We start from the raw sequence: 24,635 nt of genomic DNA on the forward strand, positions 1-24,635 counted from the left end.
GAACTTGCCTGTTTCCTTTCTATTATAACATTTGAATTTGTAAGTAAATCAAAGGGTAATAATACTTTAAACGTGTTTCCCATTTGTGAACTTGCAGTACCAGGTTCAGAGAGTGAAGACGATAATACAGCACGAGATGAAGGTTATGACATCTGCGAAGACCCCATAGATATTCAGTGTCGTAACCTGCGCACTGGCGAAATACTGGAGAACGGAGAAACCTCAGATGACGGCCTCACATGCAGCTTAGCTTATGGTGCTCAATGTGCCTATGAGTGAGTATTACACAAAACCGTCCAAAGCTTCCTTTTCATCATGTTATTTACTTTTCGAGCATAACAGCAATTTGTTCTCATACAGTTTATTTTTCTAACGTTAATTTCCCTCTGATTGCCTATAGCTGTGACAACTATGAAGTACGATACGAATGTAAGTATCCAATGCCAGAGTGTACCACTACACTACCGCCCACAACGACCACTGCACCACCCACAACGACCACAGCACCACCCACCACAACCACAGCACCACCCACCACAACCACGGCACCACCCACCACAACCACAGCACCACCCACAACAACCACTGCACCACCCACAACGACAACTGCACCACCCATCACAACCACAGCACCACCCACCACAACCACAGCACCACCCACCACGACCACTGCACCACCCACCACGACCACTGCACCACCCACCACTACCACTGCACCACCCACCACAACCACAGCACCACCAGCCACAACCCCAGCACCACCCACAACGACCACAGCTCCACCCACCACGACCACAGCACCACCCACCACAACCACAGCACCACCAGCCACAACCACAGCACCACCCACAACGACCACAGCTCCACCCACCACGACCACAGCACCACCGACCACAACCACTGCACCACCAACCACAACCACTGCACCACCCACCACAACCACAGCACCCCCAACCACAACCACAGCACCACCCACAACGACCACAGCTCCACCCACCACGACCACAGCAGCACCAACCACAACCACTGCACCACCAACCACGACCACTGCACCACCCACAACGACAACTGCACCACCCACCACAACCACAGCGCCACCCACAACAACCACTGCTCCACCCACCACAACCACAGCACCACCCACCACGACCACTGCACCACCCACCACAACCACAGCACCACCAACCACAACCACAGCACCACCCACAACGACCACAGCTCCACCCACCACGACCACAGCACCACCGACCACAACCACTGCACCACCAACCACAACCACTGCACCACCCACCACGACCACAGCACCACCCACCACGACCACTTCACCACCAACCACAACCACTGCACCCACAACCACTGCACCCACAACCACAACTACTGAACTACCCACAACAATATGTGAGCCTGTGTATGAATGGTCTGAATGGATAGATCTGCACTGTCCCCCAACAGGTTCGTTGTTGTTACTTCCATACCATACATATCAGATACAAAGATGTGGCATAAACTGACCTTTTGGGCTTTAGATACAAAATATCAATTCTCATCTTCCATAGTCCATAATTTTTTCAACCCTGGGTAATGTATTTGAAAAGGTAGGGATGGATAAGCCTCCAGCCTGGTTCCGTCACAAGTCAGGCAGCCGTCACAAGCAAGCAAGGCGGGGTATTTCATTTGAGGACGGTGGGGTTGGAAACGATTATCTTATGTGTTGGAGCGTTTACGGTTTTGTGTCTGGGAAATGGCTCTTATACCGTTTAGAGTAGGTAACCAGTTTGTATGTTATACATATATTGCGATTGTATACTTGCTTAGATGATACGGTGATGCGGGCGTTCCTACTTTCTTAGATACATTCGAATGCACAGCTTATGGGCTGATTAACTTTAGTTTGTTGGTTATGCCATACGGTTAAGTTTGACTGGGTATGCAATACAAATAAACAGAATACATGTTTTCATAAAAGAGGGATTGAAAAAAGTGCAGAATACGCTCAGAATCTACTTTATTTGGTCAATTCCTTTCTCAGATCATGTAACGATGGCTAATATTGTACATTTCTAGGAAACCGTACTTAGCATATCGGTCCAAGTATACGTGTTTTTATTGACGCAATTTACTGACTTTGTCTTAAGTTGTTTGATTGCTTGTTATCACTGAAGAAATATGTATATTTTCTTACCAACCAGAATGCGAGTACGATGAACAACCTTCCCTCGGACTGTCCTGCTACAAGACTGGACCAACCGTAAATGATTACAACGATGCACAAATATATTGTGCTGAAAACGGTGGCATTGTAGTGACCTTGTCGTCTTCGGATGAAATAGTGAGTATGTCAAAATCATGTCGATATGCAAGTGTTATACAATTACCATTTAGGAGTGCTGGAAGAGAAAGGTACAATTTACAAAGTTGACGATAAACATTTTGGGAGAATAAGTTTTGCATTTGATTTGTCCATGTGTCATTTAAGATCAACTTACATGTGTGCATGTAAAGAATGTATGTAAAAAATATTTCATTGTTCTTTTTGTTATAGGGATACATTATGGACCAATTTGCAGGTGACACATTCTATATTAATGCGAGCTGGTCAACAACAGAAAATAAATGGCTTCTGGATGACGGATCCCCTGCTGATCTGCTGGACTCGCTGTAAGATTTCAATTCTGTCAAAATGTTGAAAAATTGTAAATGTCTATCTGTTTCTGAGGGAACAGGTAACAAAATATTGAGATGACTTGTGATTAAAAGGAAGGAGAAAATCAGATGAGACACCTTTTTTCGAGATCCCTTGCACGTTGACAAAATCAATATTCTATATTTACTATGTCTTTTTATGGAAAATCACATGATTGTATATACAGTTTATTATTTAGAAGATGACAAAAATCCAATCACTTAGTATCTGTGTCAATGCTCATGTAAATGATGAATGAAATCTCTAAGATGTCTAAGATGAACAAAAATATCGTTAGTTTCTTCACGAAAAAATGGAAAGATACGGTCCAAACACCATTCTATACATCAAGAATGTTGCGACTGTTCTTATTGAAAACTTGTGTCGATTACAATATTAATCAAAAGAAACAGATTGAAATAGATAAGTATAGTATGTGTTCTAATGTTGACTCTTGCAGACCCTCAACAAACATTGCGTTATAGTGACTTTTTTGTTTAGAAATCTCCCTGACGGAAGCTCTACTCTGGAATGCCTGATGATGGTCAATGGTGTACTAACTCCTGAAACCTGTGACGTCGCAGCTCAAGTTCTTTGCGAAAACAGCGGAAGTATGTTCTCATTCACATGTAGTCTTGTAGAACAAATCGCGATCTTTATAGCATTTACATTATGTAAGAAAGCTGAATTGTGTCTTTATATTTCCAATACTTAGATACACAAATGTCTACGGGTTGTACATAATGTGAGTAATTATGCCATGTATAAATAAACATATAATGGATTAAGTATGTAATTATGTTTCCAAGTGATTCAAAAAAACTATCAGGTTGTCAGCATTAGTTCAACAATACACCAAAGTTTTGTCTGTTTTCAGTTTTCGATACTAAAAAGTAGCATTTCATTAAATCATGTTTTATATTTTTCTTCTTCTAGACCACGTATGGCCATCAGTGCATTTAGCCCGATTTGAAGGGAATATGCAACAAGGACAACTCATTATGATAATACTAATAAGAATATTAAGAATAATAAGAATAATATAGTTATAGGGGTTTCAACAGTACATCAAATAAAAATATAGGCATTGACCTGACTTGACTTGACTTGGCTTGAGAGCAGTAACAGCTGTGATATTTTTTGAGACCACAATTTTATATTTTTCCACAAAGGTTGATACTTCACGATCAATTTCTGCACGACGATTCTGAAGTGCGATGTATCAACTTGCGAATGCTGTCTTCCTATTATTACATATATTTAGTAAATAAATTAAACTGAACAAAAATAATGCTCTTTGTGCCTAAGTTGCTTTTCGTTGATGAAATTGCAGCACCAGGTCCAGAGAGTGAAGACGATAATACAGCACGAGATGAAGGTTATGACATCTGTGAAGAACCCATAGATATTCAGTGTCGTAACCTGCGCACTGGCGACATACTGGAGAACGGAGAAACCTCAGATGACGGCCTCACATGCAGTTTAGCTTATGGTGCTCAATGTGCCTATGAGTGAGTATTATACAAAACCGTCCAAAGCTTCTTTTTCATCATGTTATTTACTTTTCGAGCATAACAGCGATTTGATCTCATACAGTTTATTTTTCTAACGATCATTTCCCTCTGATTGCCTATAGCTGTGATAACTATGAAGTACGATACGAATGTAAGTATCCAATGCCAGAGTGTACCACTACACTACCGCCCACAACGACCACTGCACCACCCACAACGACCACAGCACCGCCCACCACAACCACAGCACCACCCACCACAACCACGGCACCACCCACCACAACCACTGCACCACCCACAACGACAACTGCACCACCAACCACGACCACTGCACCGTCCACAACAACCACAGCTCCACCCACCACAACCCCAGCACCACCCACGACGACCACTGCACCACCCACCACAACCACAGCACCACCCACCACAACCACTGCACCACCCACAACGACAACTGCACCACCCACCACAACCACAGCACCACCCACCACAACCACAGCTCCACCCACCACAACCCCAGCACCACCCACGACGACCACTGCACCACCCACCACAACCACAGCACCACCCACCACAACCACTGCACCACCCACAACGACAACTGCACCACCCACCACAACCACAGCACCACCCACCACAACCACAGCTCCACCCACAACAACCACAGCACCACCCACCACAACCACTGCACCACCCACCACGACCACAGCACCACCCACAACAACCACAGCACCGCCCACAACAACCACAGCACCACCCACCACAACCACAGCACCACCAACCACAACCACAGCACCACCCACAACAACCACTGCACCACCAACCACAACTACTGCACCACCCACCACAACCACAGCACCACCCACCACAACCACTGCACCACCCACAACGACAACTGCACCACCCACCACAACCACAGCACCACCCACCACAACCACAGCTCCAACTACAACAACCACAGCACCACACACCACAACCACTGCACCACCCACAACAACCACTGCACCACCCACCACGACCACTGCACCACCAACCACAACCACTGCACCACCCACAACAACCACTGCACCACCCACCACGACCACTGCACCACCAACCACAACCACAACGCTACCTACAACTACAACACCAACACCCACTACTACAACACCCCCACTTACTACATGTGGATATGTATGTGAATGGTCTGATTGGATAGACACACATTGCCCCCCTACAGGTAGTTTTTTCTTGACGTATTTGATAACATGTTGGGTATCTTGGCGTAGTAAGCATGGCGGATATCTTATTTTGTAGTATTGTGGAAGATTTTAGATCTATAAATGTAGTCAACACCTAGTCATATCTTTATTTATGATGCATTCTAAACAAAATAAGGTCGATATGTGGCAGTGCTCGATGGCTAGAGATTTTGCTGTTGTTGTAATTTTGCAACTCGTTAAAAATTCTCACTCACAACTCCGTGATACGTATCTGCGCATGTTTGGACTATTGTTTCACTTACACGACAACACACGCTTTAGTATATCGTAAACTTGCGTAACTATGATTTATGATTCCGCGCTTGTTTTTATAATATACAAGTTAACTTAAATACAAACTTGCCAATATAGTAAATGCTTGCCTTCATTCTAGACGAAAATGCATTCAGGTCGCTGAAGTAAATGACAATTATTATTTGTTTCCTCCTGTTCAGAGTGTGAAGATGACTATGAAATGTCCCTTGGAGAATCCTGCTATCATTATGAATCGCAAGAACCAAATGACAAGGTTTCTGCAGAGTTGATCTGCCAGCAAGGTGGTGGCAGCTTGGTGTCTTTGTCTTCTACAGATGAATATGTGAGTGAAGTAAATAAATGGTCTTTTGAGTCCTGGTAACACGATACAAGGTAGATGTATCTAGTGTTAAAGTTTAACCATTCAAGCAATTAAGGGTTAATGACCCACCCCGATGCGTGTATGGTGTCATAACGCCTGGTCATGTGCTATAACCATCGAATAAAACCACCGAGTGAGCGAAGATTTTGTGAATTTTGAGAAAATACATTTTTCTAAACAAGGGTATGAAAAAGATTCATCAAAAGGATACTCCCCTCTACAAAATAAAACGGTTGACTTGTGTTATGACGTCATGATGTGGTTTGTTATGACACGGATGTGTTATGGCGTCATTACACATGGGCAATGGTGGCTTCTGATTGGTCTACGCCTTCTGGCTATGCCATGTGCCTGCACCTGGCTGTTATGTCAAAGTCCAATTACCCAGGTCATGAAGTACAGAGACGATGTGAAATACACACTTTGAAGGATTTCGGCCTCAAATCAGTTATGTGGAAAATACGTTTTCTAAGGTGGACATAGATTTTCATAACGAATTCTAAAGCGTGTTTTTACGTTTTCTCCTACTTGTGATGTTTCAACTTATACCAACGCATCACATTTTGTCTTATATACGTACGGATTAATATTGCGCTTTGTTAGAGGTGAAAGGTATATTGAAATCAAAATGTTAACTGACAGCCCAACGATCATTTGATTAATTCCTTTAATGGGGGGATAAACGTTGAAGATGTATAACACTTACAATGCAGAGAAGGAGAATTCTACCCGTAGACCATGGTAAGATTGATAAGAATGATAAAGCTGACATTATGAATGTTTTTTAATTAGGACTGAAAATCCTTATCGTTTCATCCATGAATTTTAAGATTTTATTCCTACATGGAATCAGTATCCCGCACTACATCAAATCTTGCGTAGTAGATGTTTGACTGTGTTTTAGTTCATAATCCTGGTGGTGCTGAAAAAACACCCTAAAATGCGCTGAACTATATAGCATGTGACTAAAATATAAGGGACGGCTGGAAATCTTTGTTAGATCTTACGCAATACAGCAACATTGTAATCCTGCATTTAAATGTAAGGCTGACAGCACACAGCCAAACTTTTCTCATATGCCATACTTTGGGCTCAATCTGGGTACCGTGCACTCTACTGGGTGCTTCTTGATTTTTATTATAAAAAATTGTCCCATCTTTAGGGCTTCATCATGGATGCGTACGGACAAAATACATACTATGTTGGAGCGCAGTGGATAAACGGTGCTTGGGCTTGGGACGATGGAACCACTGAGGGATTGGACATTCTGGACTTGCTGTAATATTATCACTTTTTTCCATACCTTTCTTCAAATCTGTTTAGTCATTCGAGTGGCTTGTGGTCGGTTGTTGATAGACCACAAAAACATATTTACAACACCCAGTTTATGTACCTGTAATTCCATGTTTAAATGTGTAACTTAATGTGTACTAATCTACAGCAGGAATGTAGCGATAATGAAATTAGCACCCACCTCGTTTAAGAGGTCTTCAAAACTTCTTTCTTCTTCAGTGGCGTGCCTGATGGGACTGCTGATAAACCTTGCCTAATGATGATGAATGGAGTTCTTCAACCTACATCTTGCGACACTGCACTGGAATTCCTTTGTGAAACACCTGGAGGTAAGAACACACAACGAACAACCCTATAAACAATCTTAAACATATTCAAAAAGATACAGATTTAGTGAGCTTCATTTGATTCAAAATAATGGGTAAAACGTATGTACAGAGTAAAAAGGAAATTGCTATCATTTCAAGATAGTCTTGTTCCCATGAAAGCGGATGATGATAGGTCAGTTCCGATAACTATTTGAGCTAATCGTGTGATTGTGGTTCAGTATCAAGAACAGTATAATATGGTAGATAAGCAAAAGATAGGAGGGTTATTTCTAGTAACCAAGGGTCGTTTTAGATGTTAAATATACACCGAACAAAGAGATCGTGTTCACATTTTAGCTTCAAGGACAATGTTGGATCACGACAACGCCAACACCCACAATTACAACATCATGCATAGATGTTTTTTTTATGGTAGTTCAGTGCCAGAGAGAACAATTATAGCAGTTTCTTCGTGTGGTGTGCTTGGGGGTTAATTGTTCAGCACGGTGGTCAGATATTAACCCTGGCTGGCTGGTGAGGCATGATACTAATAGTTCTGTTCAGCTTAGCATACTGATGATGCCACAACGCCAGACACATCTCTCTGTCACACAAGAAAATAGCAGGATGAAAATATATATTGATAAATTTCAGTACTAGGCGAAGAGGACGAAGATGAAAACTCGATAACAGTATGTGTGATAATACAAATGCCAGTGTTTGATAATTGGCCAGTACCTAGGGCAGTCTGGGATGGTTATTCAGTACCAAAGCCATTTTGCAATGGTATTTATGTTCATGTACATTTTAAAGTCCATTCATAGCGTCAGAAAAATGAATATCTTTGATAAATTTCAGTACCAGGAGAAGAGGACGAAGATGACGACTCAGCTCGAGAAAACGGATTTGACATTTGTGAGACGCCAATGGACATTGAGTGCCGGCTCGTAGGAACAGATTACGTGCTGGGGAATGGAGACATCTCAGATGACGGGCTCACTAAATGTACCTTAGAATATGGTGCTCAATGTGAATACAAGTAAGTTCCATGTATAGCCTTATATGCGTATCGACTTTGTTCTGCATGCATGTACCTTAATTTTCCCAACATGTTAGTTATTATAGTACACTGTGAACTTGATTCTAACACAAATTTATATATGGTTCAAATTTCAAAACATCATTCTCACCTTCTTTAGGATAGTGATGATATCGGTAGATATGTCATGGACATATGTTTCATAGATAGATATATCTAGATATGTACTAAAAAAAGTAGACATGGTGCTCCAACAGCCAAACGGGAGGTCAAGCTAAGGGATAGGTCAGGTGACCTAAAACATATCAAATATCTTAATGTTATCGAATAAATCCTAAACAACTAATGTTATAACGATATGCATCGGGATGTACATTATAGTTCAAAGAAATCACAAACCCCTTCAAGCTACTTTTTTTTCGTTTCATCTTATTAAAATTGTAAGACTTTGTTATTCGCGTGGAAACAACCTGACGGACACACACGTGGTCCTATTTTTAAAAAAATGATAAACTAACAATACTTTTACAACTGCATTTTAAATATAGCTGTTCAAACTATGAAGTGCGATACAAATGTTGCTATGGAATGACAGAGTGCACGACGACTGTACCACCCACAACTACGACACCACCGCCCACAACTACCACATCACCACCCACAACTACTACTCCACCTCCCACAACTACGACACCACCACCCACAACTACGACACCACCTCCCACAACTACGACACCACCTCCCACAACTACAACGCCACCACCCACAACTACTACACCTCCGCCCACAACTACGACACCACCACCCACAACTACAACACCACCGCCCACAACTACTACACCACCACCGACAACTACAACACCACCACCGACAACTACTACACCTCCGCCCACAACTACGACACCACCACCCACAACTACAACACCACCACCCACAACTACTACACCACCACCAACAACTACAACACCACCACCCACAACTACTACACCACCACCGACAACTACAACACCTCCGCGAACAACTACGACACCCCCACCGACAACTACAACACCACCACCGACAACTACTACACCTCCGCCTACAACTACTACACCACCACCGACAACTACAACACCACCACCCACAACTACTACACCACCACCGACAACTACAACACCACCACCGACAACTACTACACCACCACCACCGACAACTACTACACCACCACCCACAACTACAACACCTCCGCGAACAACTACGACACCCCCACCCACAACTACGACACCACCTACCACAACTACGACACCACCACCCACAACTACTACACCTCCGCCCACAACTACGACACCACCACCCACAACTACAACACCACCACCCACAACTACTACACCACCACCGACGACAACTACAACACCACCACCGACAACTACTACACCTCCGCCCACAACTACTACACCACCACCGACAACTACAACACCACCACCCACAACTACTACACCACCACCGACAACTACAACACCACCACCCACAACTACTACACCACCACCGACAACTACAACACCACCACCGACAACTACTACACCTCCGCCTACAACTACTACACCACCACCGACAACTACAACACCACCACCCACAACTACTACACCACCACCGACAACAACAACACCACCACCGACAACTACTACACCTCCGCCTACAACTACTACACCACCACCGACAACTACAACACCACCACCCACAACTACTACACCACCACCGACAACTACAACACCACCACCGACAACTACTACACCACCACCGACAACTACAACACCACCACCGACAACTACTACACCACCACCGACAACTACAACACCACCACCCACAACTACTACACCTCCGCCTACAACTACTACACCACCACCGACAACTACAACACCACCACCCACAACTACTACACCACCACCGACAACAACAACACCACCACCGACAACTACTACACCTCCGCCTACAACTACTACACCACCACCGACAACTACAACACCACCACCCACAACTACTACACCACCACCGACAACTACAACACCACCACCGACAACTACTACACCACCACCGACAACTACAACACCACCACCGACAACTACTACACCACCACCGACAACTACTACACCACCACCGACAACTACAACACCTCCGCGAACAACTACGACACCCCCACCCACAACTACGACACCACCACCCACAACTACTACACCACCACCGACAACTACGACACCCCCACCCACAACTACGACACCACCACCCACAACTACGACACCACCACCGACAACTACGACACCACCACCGACAACTACTACACCTCCGCCTACAACTACTACACCTCCGTCTACAACTACTACACCACCACCCACAACTACAACACCTCCGCCCACAACTACAACACCACCACTCACAACTACAACACCACCACCCACAACTACTACACCACCACCGACAACTACAACACCACCACCGACAACTACTACACCTCCGCCTACAACTACTACACCACCACCCACAACTACAACACCTCCGCGAACAACTACGACACCCCCACCCACAACTACTACACCTCCGCCCACAACAACAACTCCACCACCTACAACTACAACAAGACCAACTACAACTACAACACCAACGCCCACTCCTACATCGCCACCACTTACTACATGCGGGGAAATATATAAATGGTCTGATTGGATAGATACACATTGCCCCCCTACAGGTATATCATTGTTTAGATTGCTAGTCACACGGACCATGTGGAACAATTCATGTAGTAAACTTGACTTATATCTTATATCGTAGTGTTAGTGCTTTTAAGATATAAAAATGTAGTAATACATGGAGATAACATTACTTAAGTCGCATTCTAAACAAAACTAGGACAATATATGGCAGGGCTAAAGATTTCTATCTTGCAACTTCTCAGAATTCTGATCACTTGGAACTCAGCGATACGTATTGGCAAATTTTTCAACCATTGGTTCAGCTATACTAAAGCACAAGCTTTCGTACACTGTTGATTAGCTTAAGTATGATTTATGAAACTGTTTTCATAGTCTATATACTTGCAAAATGTCTTATATAGCATATGTTTGCCTACATCCTAGTCGAAAATGCCTGCGGGTCGCTCAAGCCTGGTATGAAAGTAGATGACAATGATTATGTGTTTTCTCCTGTTCAGAGTGTGAGGATGACTATGAAATGTCCCTTGGAGAATCCTGCTATCATTATGAAACGGAATCGCCGGAGGACAAGGAGGATGCACAGATAGTCTGCCAACAAGGTGGTGGCAGCTTGGTGTCTTTGTCTTCTAAGGATGAATATGTGAGTAAAGCAAACATACCGTCTTTTAAGTCGCGAAAACGAGATGCAATGCAGATTCATCCAGAGTTAAAATTTGACCACTCAAGCCATGATTTTAAACCAGAACCTGTTATGCCCAAGTGCGGTTACCCTGGTCATGACATACTGAATCAATGTATTGTGACTATTACTAAGACAATACACGCTTTGAAGGATTTCGGGGCCAGTTCTTTCTGAAAGAAGTTTGACTGAGGTTGACATTGATTTTAAAACAAATTCTAATCATATTTCACATATCAAAATGTTTCCTTCTGTACCAATTGAGGGTCATGATTTATCAAATAAGCTCTTTCTTCCTACAAATAACAGATCCAATGGATAAACATATTCCTCAATCCTCTTGGTCCTGGCACCCTGTCATGTTTTAATAAGGACGAAAAGAACGTCTTTTTCTTATTCATGGTTTTCGAGACGAGACTTGATAGAGACTGTTGAAAATCTCCATTTCCTCATTTGCAGTACAACAACATTGAAATTCTACAATTGACGATAATGTTCATAAACAAAACCTTTGTTATATGCCAACGTTCTGGCAGCTAGTCAAATGCATCCAGCTGGGTATGATGAACTCTGATACCGGACGCTGCTTGATTTTTTTCCTCAAAATGACTTGCCAATCTGCTGTATGTACTTATTGTACTATCGTCCCATCTTTAGGGATTCATCATGGATTCGTATGGAGAAGAGACATTCTATGTGGGAGCGCAGTGGATGGACGGTGCTTGGGCTTGGGACGATGGAACCACTGAAGGACTGGACCTTCTTGATATGCTGTAATATTATCATTTCTTTACAGTCGTTTATTTCAAAATCTATTAAGGCCATTCGGATGTCTTGTGGTCAGTTGCCGACGAAGCACAAATAAACCATATTTACAGCATACGTTTTCAAACTACATCTATCAATTCACTTTTACAGAATGTGTACTAATCTACAGCTAGTGGGGATGTAGCAAATCTGAAATTAGAACTCACCTCTTTAAAGAGATATTCCCTTTTGTTTTCTTCAGTGGCGTGCCAGATGGGACTGCTGATGAACCTTGCCTAATGATGATGAATGGAGTTCTCCAACCTACATCTTGCGACGCTGCACTGGAATTCCTTTGTGAAACACCTGGAGGTAGGTACAAAGAACAAAAACAACAAATAAATAATCTAAAACATCTTCAGGAAAGTTTCAAATTTAGTTGGTTTCTCCGTAGGTAATATTTATATACAGGGTAAAAATATTGTCTTATAATAGTTTTGCGATAATGACAGCGTGTGAGTATAGTTTAATTAGTTCTAGTAAAAAGTTAATAGTTGTAAAGTTCTAGGTAAATCGTGTGGTATTAGTTTTGTATAATCATGTATTGTGTAGGTTGGCGCAAGAGGGTCAATGAGACTAGGTCGGTACCATTACAAGGGCAGTGATAGGTTATTGTTACAGTACCAGGGACAACGTTTGAAGGTTGTTCAGTACCAAGGAAAGAGTTCGTTGGTCATTTAGTACAAGGAACAGTCTCTGATCGTAGTTTAGAGTGTTTGATAGTCGTTCAGTACCATTGACAGTGTGTAATGTTTCTTAAAAGTATCAAAGAGAGCGTGTACGTGTGCACAGTTTGGTTTCAAGTACAATGTGTAATATTTACCAATGGCAGCGTTTGCTATGCGTTTAGTGCCAGATGCAGTCTGGGTTGGTAGTTAAGTCTCAAATACGTTTTACTGTTCATCCAGTTGCCGACACACTATGTGAGCGTACTTAAGTTACATGTAAGTGTCATTGGTACTTTGTGATGGCCGTTCAGTTCAGTTCATTATATTGTTGGATCTTAGTGCCAGGAGAAGAGGACGAAGATGACGATTCAGCACGAGACAAAGGATTTGACATCTGTGAGGAGCCAACGGACATTCAGTGCCGGCTCGTAGGAACAGATTACGTGCTGGGGAATGGAGATACCTCAGCCGATGGGCTCACTACATGTAACTTAGAATTTGGTGCTCAATGTGAATACAAGTAAGTTCCATCTACAACCTTATTAGTCTACGGACGATATTCTATATGTACCTTATTTTTCCCAACGATGCCCGCTGTTGTTATGGATAGATTAAAGATAGCTTAATGTCATTGGTTAAAATTAAACAACTTGGCACTAGCACAAAATAAAGACACGCGGTTTGTAGCAAAAAAGAAATGAAAAATACCCTTCGAAGAAATTTGTTTTTATCCTCAGCCATGATGACCATATTTTGATATGATTGTACACAAACAAATACACAAACAGCTAGTTAAGTCTTTTACACCTAAAAATGACCTAATAATCATTCTCTTTTCAACTACGTTTTATGTGTAGCTGTTCAAACTATGAAGTACGGTTCGAATGTCGCTATCAAATGCCAGAGTGCACAACGCCTGGACCAACCACAACGCAACCTCCAACGACTACTATACCAGTACCAACAACTACAAAACCACCACCCACAACTACTACACCACCACCTACAACTACTACACCACCGCCCACAACTACTACGCCACCACCCACAACTACACCCCCTCAAACAACCACTACACCACCACCAACGACCACTACAGCGCCACCTACAACCACTACAACGCCACCTACAACAACTACAGCGCCACATGCAACAACTACAGCGCCACCTACAACAACTACAGCGCCACCTACAACTACAGCGCCACCTACCACAACCACAGCGCCCCCTACAACAACTACAGTGCCACCTACAACAACCACACCACAACCAACAACAACTACCGCGCCACCAACAACAACTACCGCGCCACCTACCACAACTACAGTGCCACCTACAACAACTACAGTGCCACATACAACAACTATAGCGCCACCTACAACAACTACAGCACCACCTACAACAACTACAGCGTCAATAACAACCACTACAACGCCACCTACCACAACTACACCAGTACCAACCACTACGCCACCAGTGCCAACTACTACACCACCACCCACCACAACAACACCACCTCCAGCAACCACAATATGTGAACCAGTAGAAGTATGGTCTGAATGGGTTGATACACACTGTCCTCCTACAGGTAAATTGGTGTTGACAATACCCTTGACATATCCTTGTCTTGTCTGCATTTTTTACCCAATTTATTTCATTGATTTTATTCATGAATTCGGTCATTGGCCTTTAGCTTATTCTACGCCGCTGTCGCATAGTTACTTCCGTATTCGTTGCATTTCGCTCCAGTATAACGCGCTTTGTTGAGGAATACCCCCCAACCCCTACACATCCGGGACCCATATACAGGCACTGTAATATGCAACCTATATTATCTGTAAACGTTTAAACTATGCTTTAGTGCATATCTAATTTGCATAAGTATTATTTCATGATAGCAAATCTTTGAATAATTATTGCAAGTAATTTATTGTAGAATATATATTTCTGCACTTAGACAAAATTGCAAATGGGGAATTCAAGGTTGGTACGACAGAAGACGACAATGATTTTTCGTTTCCTCCTGTTTAGAGTGCGCGGATGAAAATGATACGTCTATTGGAGAATCCTGCTATCATTATGTAACGGAACCACTGGAGGACAAGGAGGCCGCACAAATAGTCTGCCAAGAAGGTGGTGGCAGCTTGGTGTCTTTGTCTTCCCAAGATGAGTATGTGAGTGAAACAAAATATTGCCTTGAAAGTCTTTGTAAAGATATAGAATATAGATATCAAGAGATAAACTTTGACCACTCAATCAATGAGTCATTCTTAGGTATAAGCAGAGGCTGCCATGTGCCTGTAACGCTGGCGGTTATCACCAAATACATGTACTCTGTTCATGCCATTCAGAGACAAGTTAAATACACACTTGTACACATATGTGTTGCTGACATGACAATTTAAATTTGCAAAAATACTGTAACTGATTTTACCCCTTAAACTCTTGAATGTACAAATGAGTCTCGACGAGTATAAAAATTCTCAGTCAAATAAAGACTGAAAAATAAAAAGAGACTGCTGAAAATACCTGTTAATTGACAGTATTGTAATCTTGCATTTTAGAGTCAACTCTATAACAGACAAGCGATTTTTACATGTCCTAACGTTTTGGCATCTTGTCAGATGTCTTTGTTTGGGCGTGGTGAATTATTTTACTGCGGGTTGCTTCCAAATGACTTACCAACCTGATGATGCTATTAATTCATGCAATTGTCCCAACTACAGGGCAAGATCATGGATGAATATGGACTTGAAACATTCTTTGTGGGAGCCAGGTGGACAGATGGTGCTTGGGCTTGGGACGATGGAAGCACTGAGGGATTGGACCTTCTTGAATTGCTGTAATATTATCATTTCTTTACTTTATTTCAAAATCTGCCATTCAAATGCCTTATCATTGGTTGTCTCCAAAGCGAATTCCTTTAAATGATCATCACTAATTGTTTTTTCTTCAGTGATGTTCCTGACGGGACTGATGATGAACCTTGCCTGATGTCGATGAATGGAGTTCTTCAACCTACATCTTGCGACATTGCAAGGGAATTCCTTTGTGAAACACCTGGAGGTAGGAACACACAACAAACTTATAAACCAATGAAAAAGTAAGACTACTTTTAGAAAAGCTACCAATTCAGTGGGGTTCTCTTTAATTTAAAAGAAAAAGCTTATATCCAGGCGATTTCTGTTCTCTCATAATACTTCAGTTACAATTGGAATTCCTGATAGTGCCTGCATGGAAGTTCCAAAGAATCGTGCGATTGTACTTTAGTATTAAGGGCAGTGTATGGTGGTAGATGGATAGTGTTTGATTATAGTTCTGTACCAATGCCTTAAGGACGGTGATAAATGTTTTTAAGTAGTAGTGAAAATGTTTGATGGTAGTTCAAGGACAGTGCGCTTTGGTACTCCAGTACCAGTGTCGTTCTATGTATGTTGTTTGGTATGAAAGAGTGCTTGATAATAGTATGTGTGATAATACAAATGACAGTGTTTGATAATTGTCCAGTACTTTGGGAAGTCTGGGATGGTTATTCAGTACCAAAGCCATTTTGCAATGGTATTTACGTTCATGTGCTTTTTAAAGTCCATTCATAGCGTCAGAAAAATTAACATCTTTGATAAATTTCAGTACCAGGAGAAGAGGACGAAGATGACGACTCAGCTCGAGAAAACGGATACGACATTTGTGAGGAACCAATTGACATTCAGTGCCGGCTCGTAGGAACAGATTACGTGCTGGGGAATGGAGACACCTCAGCCGATGGGCTCACTAGATGTACCTTAGAATTTGGTGCTCAATGCGAATACAAGTATGCTCCATGTATATATAGTCTTATAATCCTACGAACACTTTGTCATACTTGTACTTTATTTTGTCCAATGATTTCGGTTGTTATGGTTAGATATCAAATATATGAATATCATTAGTTCAATCTGTTACATCATAAAAACAGGAGTAAAAAGTACTTTTCAGCACAAAGAAAGCAAACCTTTTTTTTAGCAACTTGGGTTTATTGCCAATAAAGAAATCGGACAGGCTTTGATATTTACATGCACACACACTAACACATACACAAAACTAGTTGGTCATTTTACATTTACATTTATGTCAAATGCTTTCTTTCATCTGCCCTTTCAATATAGTTGTTCCAACTATGAAGTACGGTTCCTATGCTTACATCAAATGACAGAGTGCACAACGCCTGGACCAACAACCACAGCACCGCCATCCACAACCACCACACAACCACCACCAACAACTACAACGCCACCTACAACAACTACAGCACCACCTACAACAACCACAGCGCCACCTACCACAACTACAGCGCCACCTACGACCACTACAGCGCCACCGACAACAACTACAGCACCACCGACAACAACTACAGCGCCACCTACAACAACTACAGCGCCACCTACAACAACTACAGCGCCACCAACAACCACTACAGCACCACCGACAACAACTACAGCGCCACCTACAACCACCACAGCGCCACCTACCACAACTACAGCGCCACCTACAACAACTATAGCGCCACCTACAACAACTACAGCGCCACCTACCACAACTACACCAGTACCAACCACTACGCCACCGCCAACCACAACAACACCGCCTCCAGCAACCACAATATGTGAACCAGTAGAAGTATGGTCTGAATGGATAGATACACACCGCCCTCCTACAGGTAAATATGTGTTGACATATGCCTACCCTTTTCCTGTCTGCAATTTTTTTACCCAATTTATTTCATTGATTTTATTCATGAATTCGGTCATTTGCCCTTAACTTATTCTACGCCGCTGTCGCATAGTTGCTTCCGTATTCGTTGCATTTCGCTCCAGTATAACGCGCCTTGTTGAGGAATACCCCCCAACCCTTACACATCCGGGACCCATATACAGGCACTGTAATATACAACCTATATTATCTGTAAACGTTTAAACTATGCTTTAGTGCATATCTAATTTCCATAAGTATTATTTTATGATAGCAAATCCTTGAATAATTATTGCAAGTAGTTTATTACAGTATATATTTACCTGAACCTAGACAAAAATTGCAAATGGGTAATTCAAGGCTGGTATGACAGTAGACGACAGTGATTTTTCGTTTCCTCCTGTTCAGAGTGCGCGGATGAAAATGATACGTCTATTGGAGAATCCTGCTATCATTATGTAACGGAACCACTGGAGGACAATGAGGCCGCGCAGATAGTCTGCCAAGAAGGTGGTGGCAGCTTGGTGTCTTTGTCTTCCCGAGATGAGTATGTGAGTGAAACAAAATATTGCCTTGAAAGTCTTTGTAAAGATATAGAATATAGATATCGAGAGATAAACTTTGACCACTCAATCAATGAGTCATTGTTAGGTATAAGCAGAGGCTGCCATGTGCCTGTAACGCTGGCGGTTATCACCAAATACATGTATTCTGTTCATGCCATTCAGAGACAAGTTAAATACACACTTGTACACATATGTGTTGCAGACATGACACTTTAAATTTGCAAAAATAATGTAACTGATTTTACCCCTTTAACTCTTGAAGGTACAAATGAGTCTCGACGAGTATGAAAATTCTCAGACAAATAAAGACTGAAAAATAAAAAGAGACTGCTGAAAATACCTGTTAATTGACAGTATTGTAATCTTGCATTTTATAGGCCATTCTATTACAGACAAGCTATTTTTACACGTCCTAACTTTTTGGCATCTTGTCAGATGGCTTTGTTGGGGGCGTGATGAATTATTTTACTGCGGGTTGCTTCCAAATGACTTACCAACCTGATGAAGCTATCAATTCATGCAATTGTCCCAACTTCAGGACGAGATCATGGATGAATATGAAGGTGAAACATTCTTTGTGGGAGCCAGGTGGACAGATGGTGCTTGGGCTTGGGACGATGGAAGCACTGAGGGATTGGACCTTCTTGAATTGCTGTAATATTATCATTTCTTTACTCTATTTCAAAATCATTCAAATACCTTATCATTGGTTGTCTTCAAAGCGAATTCCTTTAAATGATCATCACTAATTGTTTTTTCTTCAGTGATGTTCCTGACGGGACTGATGATGAACCTTGCCTGATGTCGATGAATGGAGTTCTTCAACCTACGTCTTGCGACATTGCAAGGGAATTCCTTTGTGAAACACCTGGAGGTAGGAACACACAACAAACTTATAAACCAATGAAAAAGTAAGACTACTTTTAGAAAAGCTACCAATTCAGTGGGGTTCTCTTTAATTTAAAAGAAAAAGCTTATATCCAGGCGATTTCTGTTCTCTCATAATACTTCAGTTACAATTGGAATTCCTGATAGTGCCTGCATGGAAGTTCCAAAGAATCGTGCGATTGTACTTTAGTATTAAGGGCAGTGTATGGTGGTAGATGGATAGTGTTTGATTATAGTTCTGTACCAATGCCTTAAGGACGGTGATAGATGTTTTTAAGTAGTAGTGAAAATGTTTGATGGTAGTTCAAGGACAGTGCGCTTTGGTGTACCAGTGTCATTCTATGTATGTTGTTTGGTATGAAAGAGTGCTTGATAATAGTATGTGTGATAATACAAATGACAGTGTTTGATAATTGTCCAGTACTTTGGGAAGTCTGGGATGGTTATTCAGTACCAAAGCCATTTTGCAATGGTATTTACGTTCATGTGCTTTTTAAAGTCCATTCATAGCGTCAGAAAAATTAACATCTTTGATAAATTTCAGTACCAGGAGAAGAGGACGAAGATGACGACTCAGCTCGAGAAAACGGATACGACATTTGTGAGGAACCAATTGACATTCAGTGCCGGCTCGTAGGAACAGATTACGTGCTGGGGAATGGAGACACCTCAGCCGATGGGCTCACTAGATGTACCTTAGAATTTGGTGCTCAATGCGAATACAAGTAAGCTCCATGTATATATAGCCTTATTATCCTACGAACACTTTGTCATACTTGTACTTTATTTTGTCCAATGATTTCGGTTGTTATGGTTAGATATCAAATATATGAATATCATTAGTTCAATCTGTTACATCATAAAAACAGGAGTAAAAAGTACTTTTCAGCAGAAAGAAAGCAAACCTTTTTTTTAGCAACTTGGGTTTATTGCCAATAAGGAAAGCGGACAGGCTTTGATATTTACATGCACACACACTAACACATACACAAAACTAGTTTGGTCATTTTACATTTACATTTATGTCAAATGCTTTCTTTCATCTGCCCTTTCAATATAGTTGTTCCAACTATGAAGTACGGTTCCTATGCTTACATCAAATGACAGAGTGCACAACGCCTGGACCAACAACCACAGCACCGCCATCCACAACCACCACACAACCACCACCAACAACTACAGCGCCACCTACAACAACTACAGCACCACCTACAACAACCACAGCGCCACCTACCACAACTACAGCGCCACCTACGACCACTACAGCACTACCGACAACAACTACAGCACCATCGACAACAACTACAGTGCCACCTACAACAACTACCGCGCCACCTACAACAACTACAGCGCCACCAACAACCACTACAGCACCACCGACAACAACTACAGCGCCACCTACAACCACCACAGCGCCACCTACCACAACTACAGTGCCACCTACAACAACTATAGCGCCACCTACAACAACTACAGCGCCACCTACCACAACTACACCAGTACCGACCACTACGCCACCGCCAACTACAACAACACCGCCTCCAGCAACCACAATATGTGAACCAGTAGAAGTATGGTCTGAATGGATAGATACACACCGCCCTCCTACAGGTAAATATGTGTTGACATATGCCTACCCTTTTCCTGTCTGCATTTTTTTACCCAATTTATTTCATTGATTTTATTCATGAATTCGGTCATTTGCCCTTAACTTATTCTACGCCGCTGTCGCATAGTTGCTTCCGTATTCGTTGCATTTCGCTCCAGTATAACGCGCTTTGTTGAGGAATACCCCCCAACCCTTACACATCCGGGACCCATATACAGGCACTGTAATATACAACCTATATTATCTGTAAACGTTTAAACTATGCTTTAGTGCATATCTAATTTCCATAAGTATTATTTTATGATAGCAAATCCTTGAATAATTATTGCAAGTAGTTTATTACAGTATATATTTACCTGAACCTAGACAAAAATTGCAAATGGGTAATTCTAGGCTGGTATGACAGTAGACGACAGTGATTTTTCGTTTCCTCCTGTTCAGAGTGCGCGGATGAAAATGATACGTCTATTGGAGAATCCTGCTATCATTATGTAACGGAACCACTGGAGGACAATGAGGCCGCGCAGATAGTCTGCCAAGAAGGTGGTGGCAGCTTGGTGTCTTTGTCTTCTCAAGATGAGTATGTGAGTGAAACAAAATATTGCCTTGAAAGTCTTTGTAAAGATATAGAATATAGATATCAAGAGATAAACTTTGACCACTCAATCAATGAGTCATTGTTAGGTATAAGCAGAGGCTGCCATGTGCCTGTAACGCTGGCGGTTATCACCAAATACATGTATTCTGTTCATGCCATTCAGAGACAAGTTAAATACACACTTGTACACATATGTGTTGCAGACATGACACTTTAAATTTGCAAAAATAATGTAACTGATTTTACCCCTTTAACTCTTGAAGGTACAAATGAGTCTCGACGAGTATGAAAATTCTCAGACAAATAAAGACTGAAAAATAAAAAGAGACTGCTGAAAATACCTGTTAATTGACAGTATTGTAATCTTGCATTTTATAGGCCATTCTTTTAGAGACAAGCGATTTTTACACGTCCTAACGTTTTGGCATCTTGTCAGATGGCTTTGTTGGGGGCGTGATGAATTATTTTACTGCGGGTTGCTTCCAAATGACTTACCAACCTGATGAAGCTATCAATTCATGCAATTGTCCCAACTTCAGGACGAGATCATGGATGAATATGAAGGTGAAACATTCTTTGTGGGAGCCAGGTGGACAGATGGTGCTTGGGCTTGGGACGATGGAAGCACTGAGGGATTGGACCTTCTTGAATTACTGTAATATTATCATTTCTTTACTTTATTTCAAAATCATTCAAATACCTTATCATTGGTTGTCTTCAAAGCGAATTCCTTTAAATGATAATCACTAATTGTTTTTTCTTCAGTGATGTTCCTGACGGGACTGATGATGAACCTTGCCTGATGTCGATGAATGGAGTTCTTCAACCTACATCTTGCGACATTGCAAGGGAATTCCTTTGTGAAACACCTGGAGGTAGGAACACACAACAAACTTATAAACCAATGAAAAAGTAAGACTACTTTTAGAAAAGCTACCTATTCAGTGGGGTTCTCTTTAATTTAAAAGAAAAAGCTTATATCCAGGCGATTTCTGTTCTCTCATAATACTTCGGTTACAATTGGAATTCCTGATAGTGCCTGCATGGAAGTTCCAAAGAATCGTGCGATTGTACTTTAGTATTAAGGGCAGTGTATGGTGGTAGATGGATAGTGTTTGATTATAGTTCTGTACCAATGCCTTAAGGACGGTGATAGATGTTTTTAAGTAGTAGTGAAAATGTTTGATGGTAGTTCAAGGACAGTGCGCTTTGGTACTCCAGTACCAGTGTCATTCTATGTATGTTGTTTGGTATGAAAGAGTGCTTGATAATAGTATGTGTGATAATACAAATGACAGTGTTTGATAATTGTCCAGTACTTTGGGAAGTCTGGGATGGTTATTCAGTACCAAAGCCATTTTGCAATGGTTTTTACGTTCATGTGCTTTTTAAAGTCCATTCATAGCGTCAGAAAAATTAACATCTTTGATAAATTTCAGTACCAGGAGAAGAGGACGAGGGTGACGACTCAGCTCGAGAAAACGGATACGACATTTGTGAGGAACCAATTGACATTCAGTGCCGGCTCGTAGGAACAGATTACGTGCTGGGGAATGGAGACACCTCAGCCGATGGGCTCACTAGATGTACCTTAGAATTTGGTGCTCAATGCAAATACAAGTATGCTCCATGTATATATAGCCTTATTATCCTACGAACACTTTGTCATACTTGTACTTTATTTTGTCCAATGATTTCTGTTTTTATGGTTAGATATCAAATATGTGAATATCATTAGTTCAATCTGTTACATCATAAAAACAGGAGTAAAAAGTACTTTTCAGCACAAAGAAAGCAAACCGTTTTTTTAGCAACTTGGGTTTATTGCCAATAAGGAAAGCGGACAGGCTTTGATATTTACATGCACACACACTAACACATACACAAAACTAGTTTGGTCATTTTACATTTACATTTATGTCAAATGCTTTCTTTCATCTGCCCTTTCAATATAGTTGTTCCAACTATGAAGTACGGTTCCTATGCTTACATCAAATGACAGAGTGCACAACGCCTGGACCAACAACCACAACAACACCACCCACAACCACCACACCACCACCAACAACAACTACACCTCCACCCACCACTACTTCACCACCACCCACAACAACGACACCACCACCCACAACTACGACACCACCACCCACAACTACGACACCACCACCCACAACAACGACACCACCACCCACAACTACGACACCACCACCCACAACTACGACACCACCACCCACAACAACGACACCACCACCCACAACTACGACACCACCACCCACAACTACTACACCACCTCCCACAACTACGACACCACCACCCACAACTACGACACCACCACCAACAACTACGACACCACCACCCACGACCACTGCACCACCAACCACAGTTACAGCTACACCACCTCCTCCACCCACAACGGGACCACCTCCCCCACCTCCATACGTCACCACAATCTGTGAACCAGTAAAAGTATGGTCTGAATGGATAGATACACACTGCCCTCCTACAGGTAAATAGGTGTTGATATTGCTAACCCTTTTCCTGTCTGCGATTTTATACCCAATTTATTTCATTGATTTTAATCATGAATCAGGTCATTAGCCCTTAACTTATTCTGCGCTGCTGTTACTTCCGTATTCATTTCGTTCATTTTGCATTTCGCTCCAGTATGACGCGTTTAGCGGAGGAATACC

At 42.1% G+C, this 24,635-nt stretch overlaps 1 protein-coding gene and 1 long non-coding RNA gene across 6 annotated transcripts in view; one reads left to right on the forward strand and one right to left on the reverse strand.

Moving 5' to 3' along the window:
* Positions 1–24,635, reverse strand: part of LOC136424185 (uncharacterized) — a 37,114-nt gene that overhangs the window by 11,041 nt on the left and 1,438 nt on the right. Inside the window, exons 2-5 of one of the 2 annotated variants that reach the window (XR_010753830.1) lie at positions 22,646–22,814; positions 19,550–19,718; positions 13,056–13,194; positions 7,550–7,691 (exon numbers count right to left, since the gene is read on the reverse strand). This is a non-coding gene — a long non-coding RNA (uncharacterized lncRNA). Of the gene's footprint in view, positions 1–7,549; positions 7,692–13,055; positions 13,195–16,508; positions 16,617–19,549; positions 19,719–22,645; positions 22,815–24,635 lie in introns of those variants that run through there. The other variant, XR_010753831.1, reaches the window with a different exon arrangement.
* LOC136424180 (mucin-2-like) overlaps positions 1–24,635 on the forward strand; it is a 50,172-nt gene that overhangs the window by 1,606 nt on the left and 23,931 nt on the right. Inside the window, exons 4-35 of one of the 4 annotated variants that reach the window (XM_066412688.1) lie at positions 98–275; positions 401–1,452; positions 2,190–2,329; positions 2,543–2,658; positions 3,185–3,294; positions 4,017–4,194; positions 4,320–5,416; positions 5,894–6,036; positions 7,238–7,353; positions 7,588–7,697; positions 8,535–8,715; positions 9,264–11,437; positions 11,900–12,042; positions 12,739–12,854; positions 13,091–13,200; positions 13,896–14,076; positions 14,414–15,144; positions 15,588–15,730; positions 16,283–16,398; positions 16,513–16,622; positions 17,187–17,367; positions 17,702–18,252; positions 18,693–18,835; positions 19,389–19,504; positions 19,615–19,724; positions 20,283–20,463; positions 20,799–21,349; positions 21,789–21,931; positions 22,485–22,600; positions 22,711–22,820; positions 23,385–23,565; positions 23,901–24,451. In XM_066412688.1, the coding sequence (XP_066268785.1) occupies positions 98–275; positions 401–1,452; positions 2,190–2,329; positions 2,543–2,658; positions 3,185–3,294; positions 4,017–4,194; positions 4,320–5,416; positions 5,894–6,036; positions 7,238–7,353; positions 7,588–7,697; positions 8,535–8,715; positions 9,264–11,437; positions 11,900–12,042; positions 12,739–12,854; positions 13,091–13,200; positions 13,896–14,076; positions 14,414–15,144; positions 15,588–15,730; positions 16,283–16,398; positions 16,513–16,622; positions 17,187–17,367; positions 17,702–18,252; positions 18,693–18,835; positions 19,389–19,504; positions 19,615–19,724; positions 20,283–20,463; positions 20,799–21,349; positions 21,789–21,931; positions 22,485–22,600; positions 22,711–22,820; positions 23,385–23,565; positions 23,901–24,451 (10,179 nt within the window). The remainder of the gene's footprint in view (positions 1–97; positions 276–400; positions 1,453–2,189; positions 2,330–2,542; positions 2,659–3,184; positions 3,295–4,016; positions 4,195–4,319; positions 5,417–5,893; positions 6,037–7,237; positions 7,354–7,587; positions 7,698–8,534; positions 8,716–9,263; positions 11,438–11,899; positions 12,043–12,738; positions 12,855–13,090; positions 13,201–13,895; positions 14,077–14,413; positions 15,145–15,587; positions 15,731–16,282; positions 16,399–16,512; positions 16,623–17,186; positions 17,368–17,701; positions 18,253–18,692; positions 18,836–19,388; positions 19,505–19,614; positions 19,725–20,282; positions 20,464–20,798; positions 21,350–21,788; positions 21,932–22,484; positions 22,601–22,710; positions 22,821–23,384; positions 23,566–23,900; positions 24,452–24,635) is intronic. The other 3 variants (XM_066412689.1, XM_066412690.1, XM_066412691.1) reach the window with 3 other exon arrangements.

This window comes from Branchiostoma lanceolatum, chromosome 18 (genome assembly GCF_035083965.1).
Source record: "Branchiostoma lanceolatum isolate klBraLanc5 chromosome 18, klBraLanc5.hap2, whole genome shotgun sequence".
NCBI classification, from domain to species: Eukaryota; Metazoa; Chordata; class Leptocardii; order Amphioxiformes; family Branchiostomatidae; genus Branchiostoma; species Branchiostoma lanceolatum.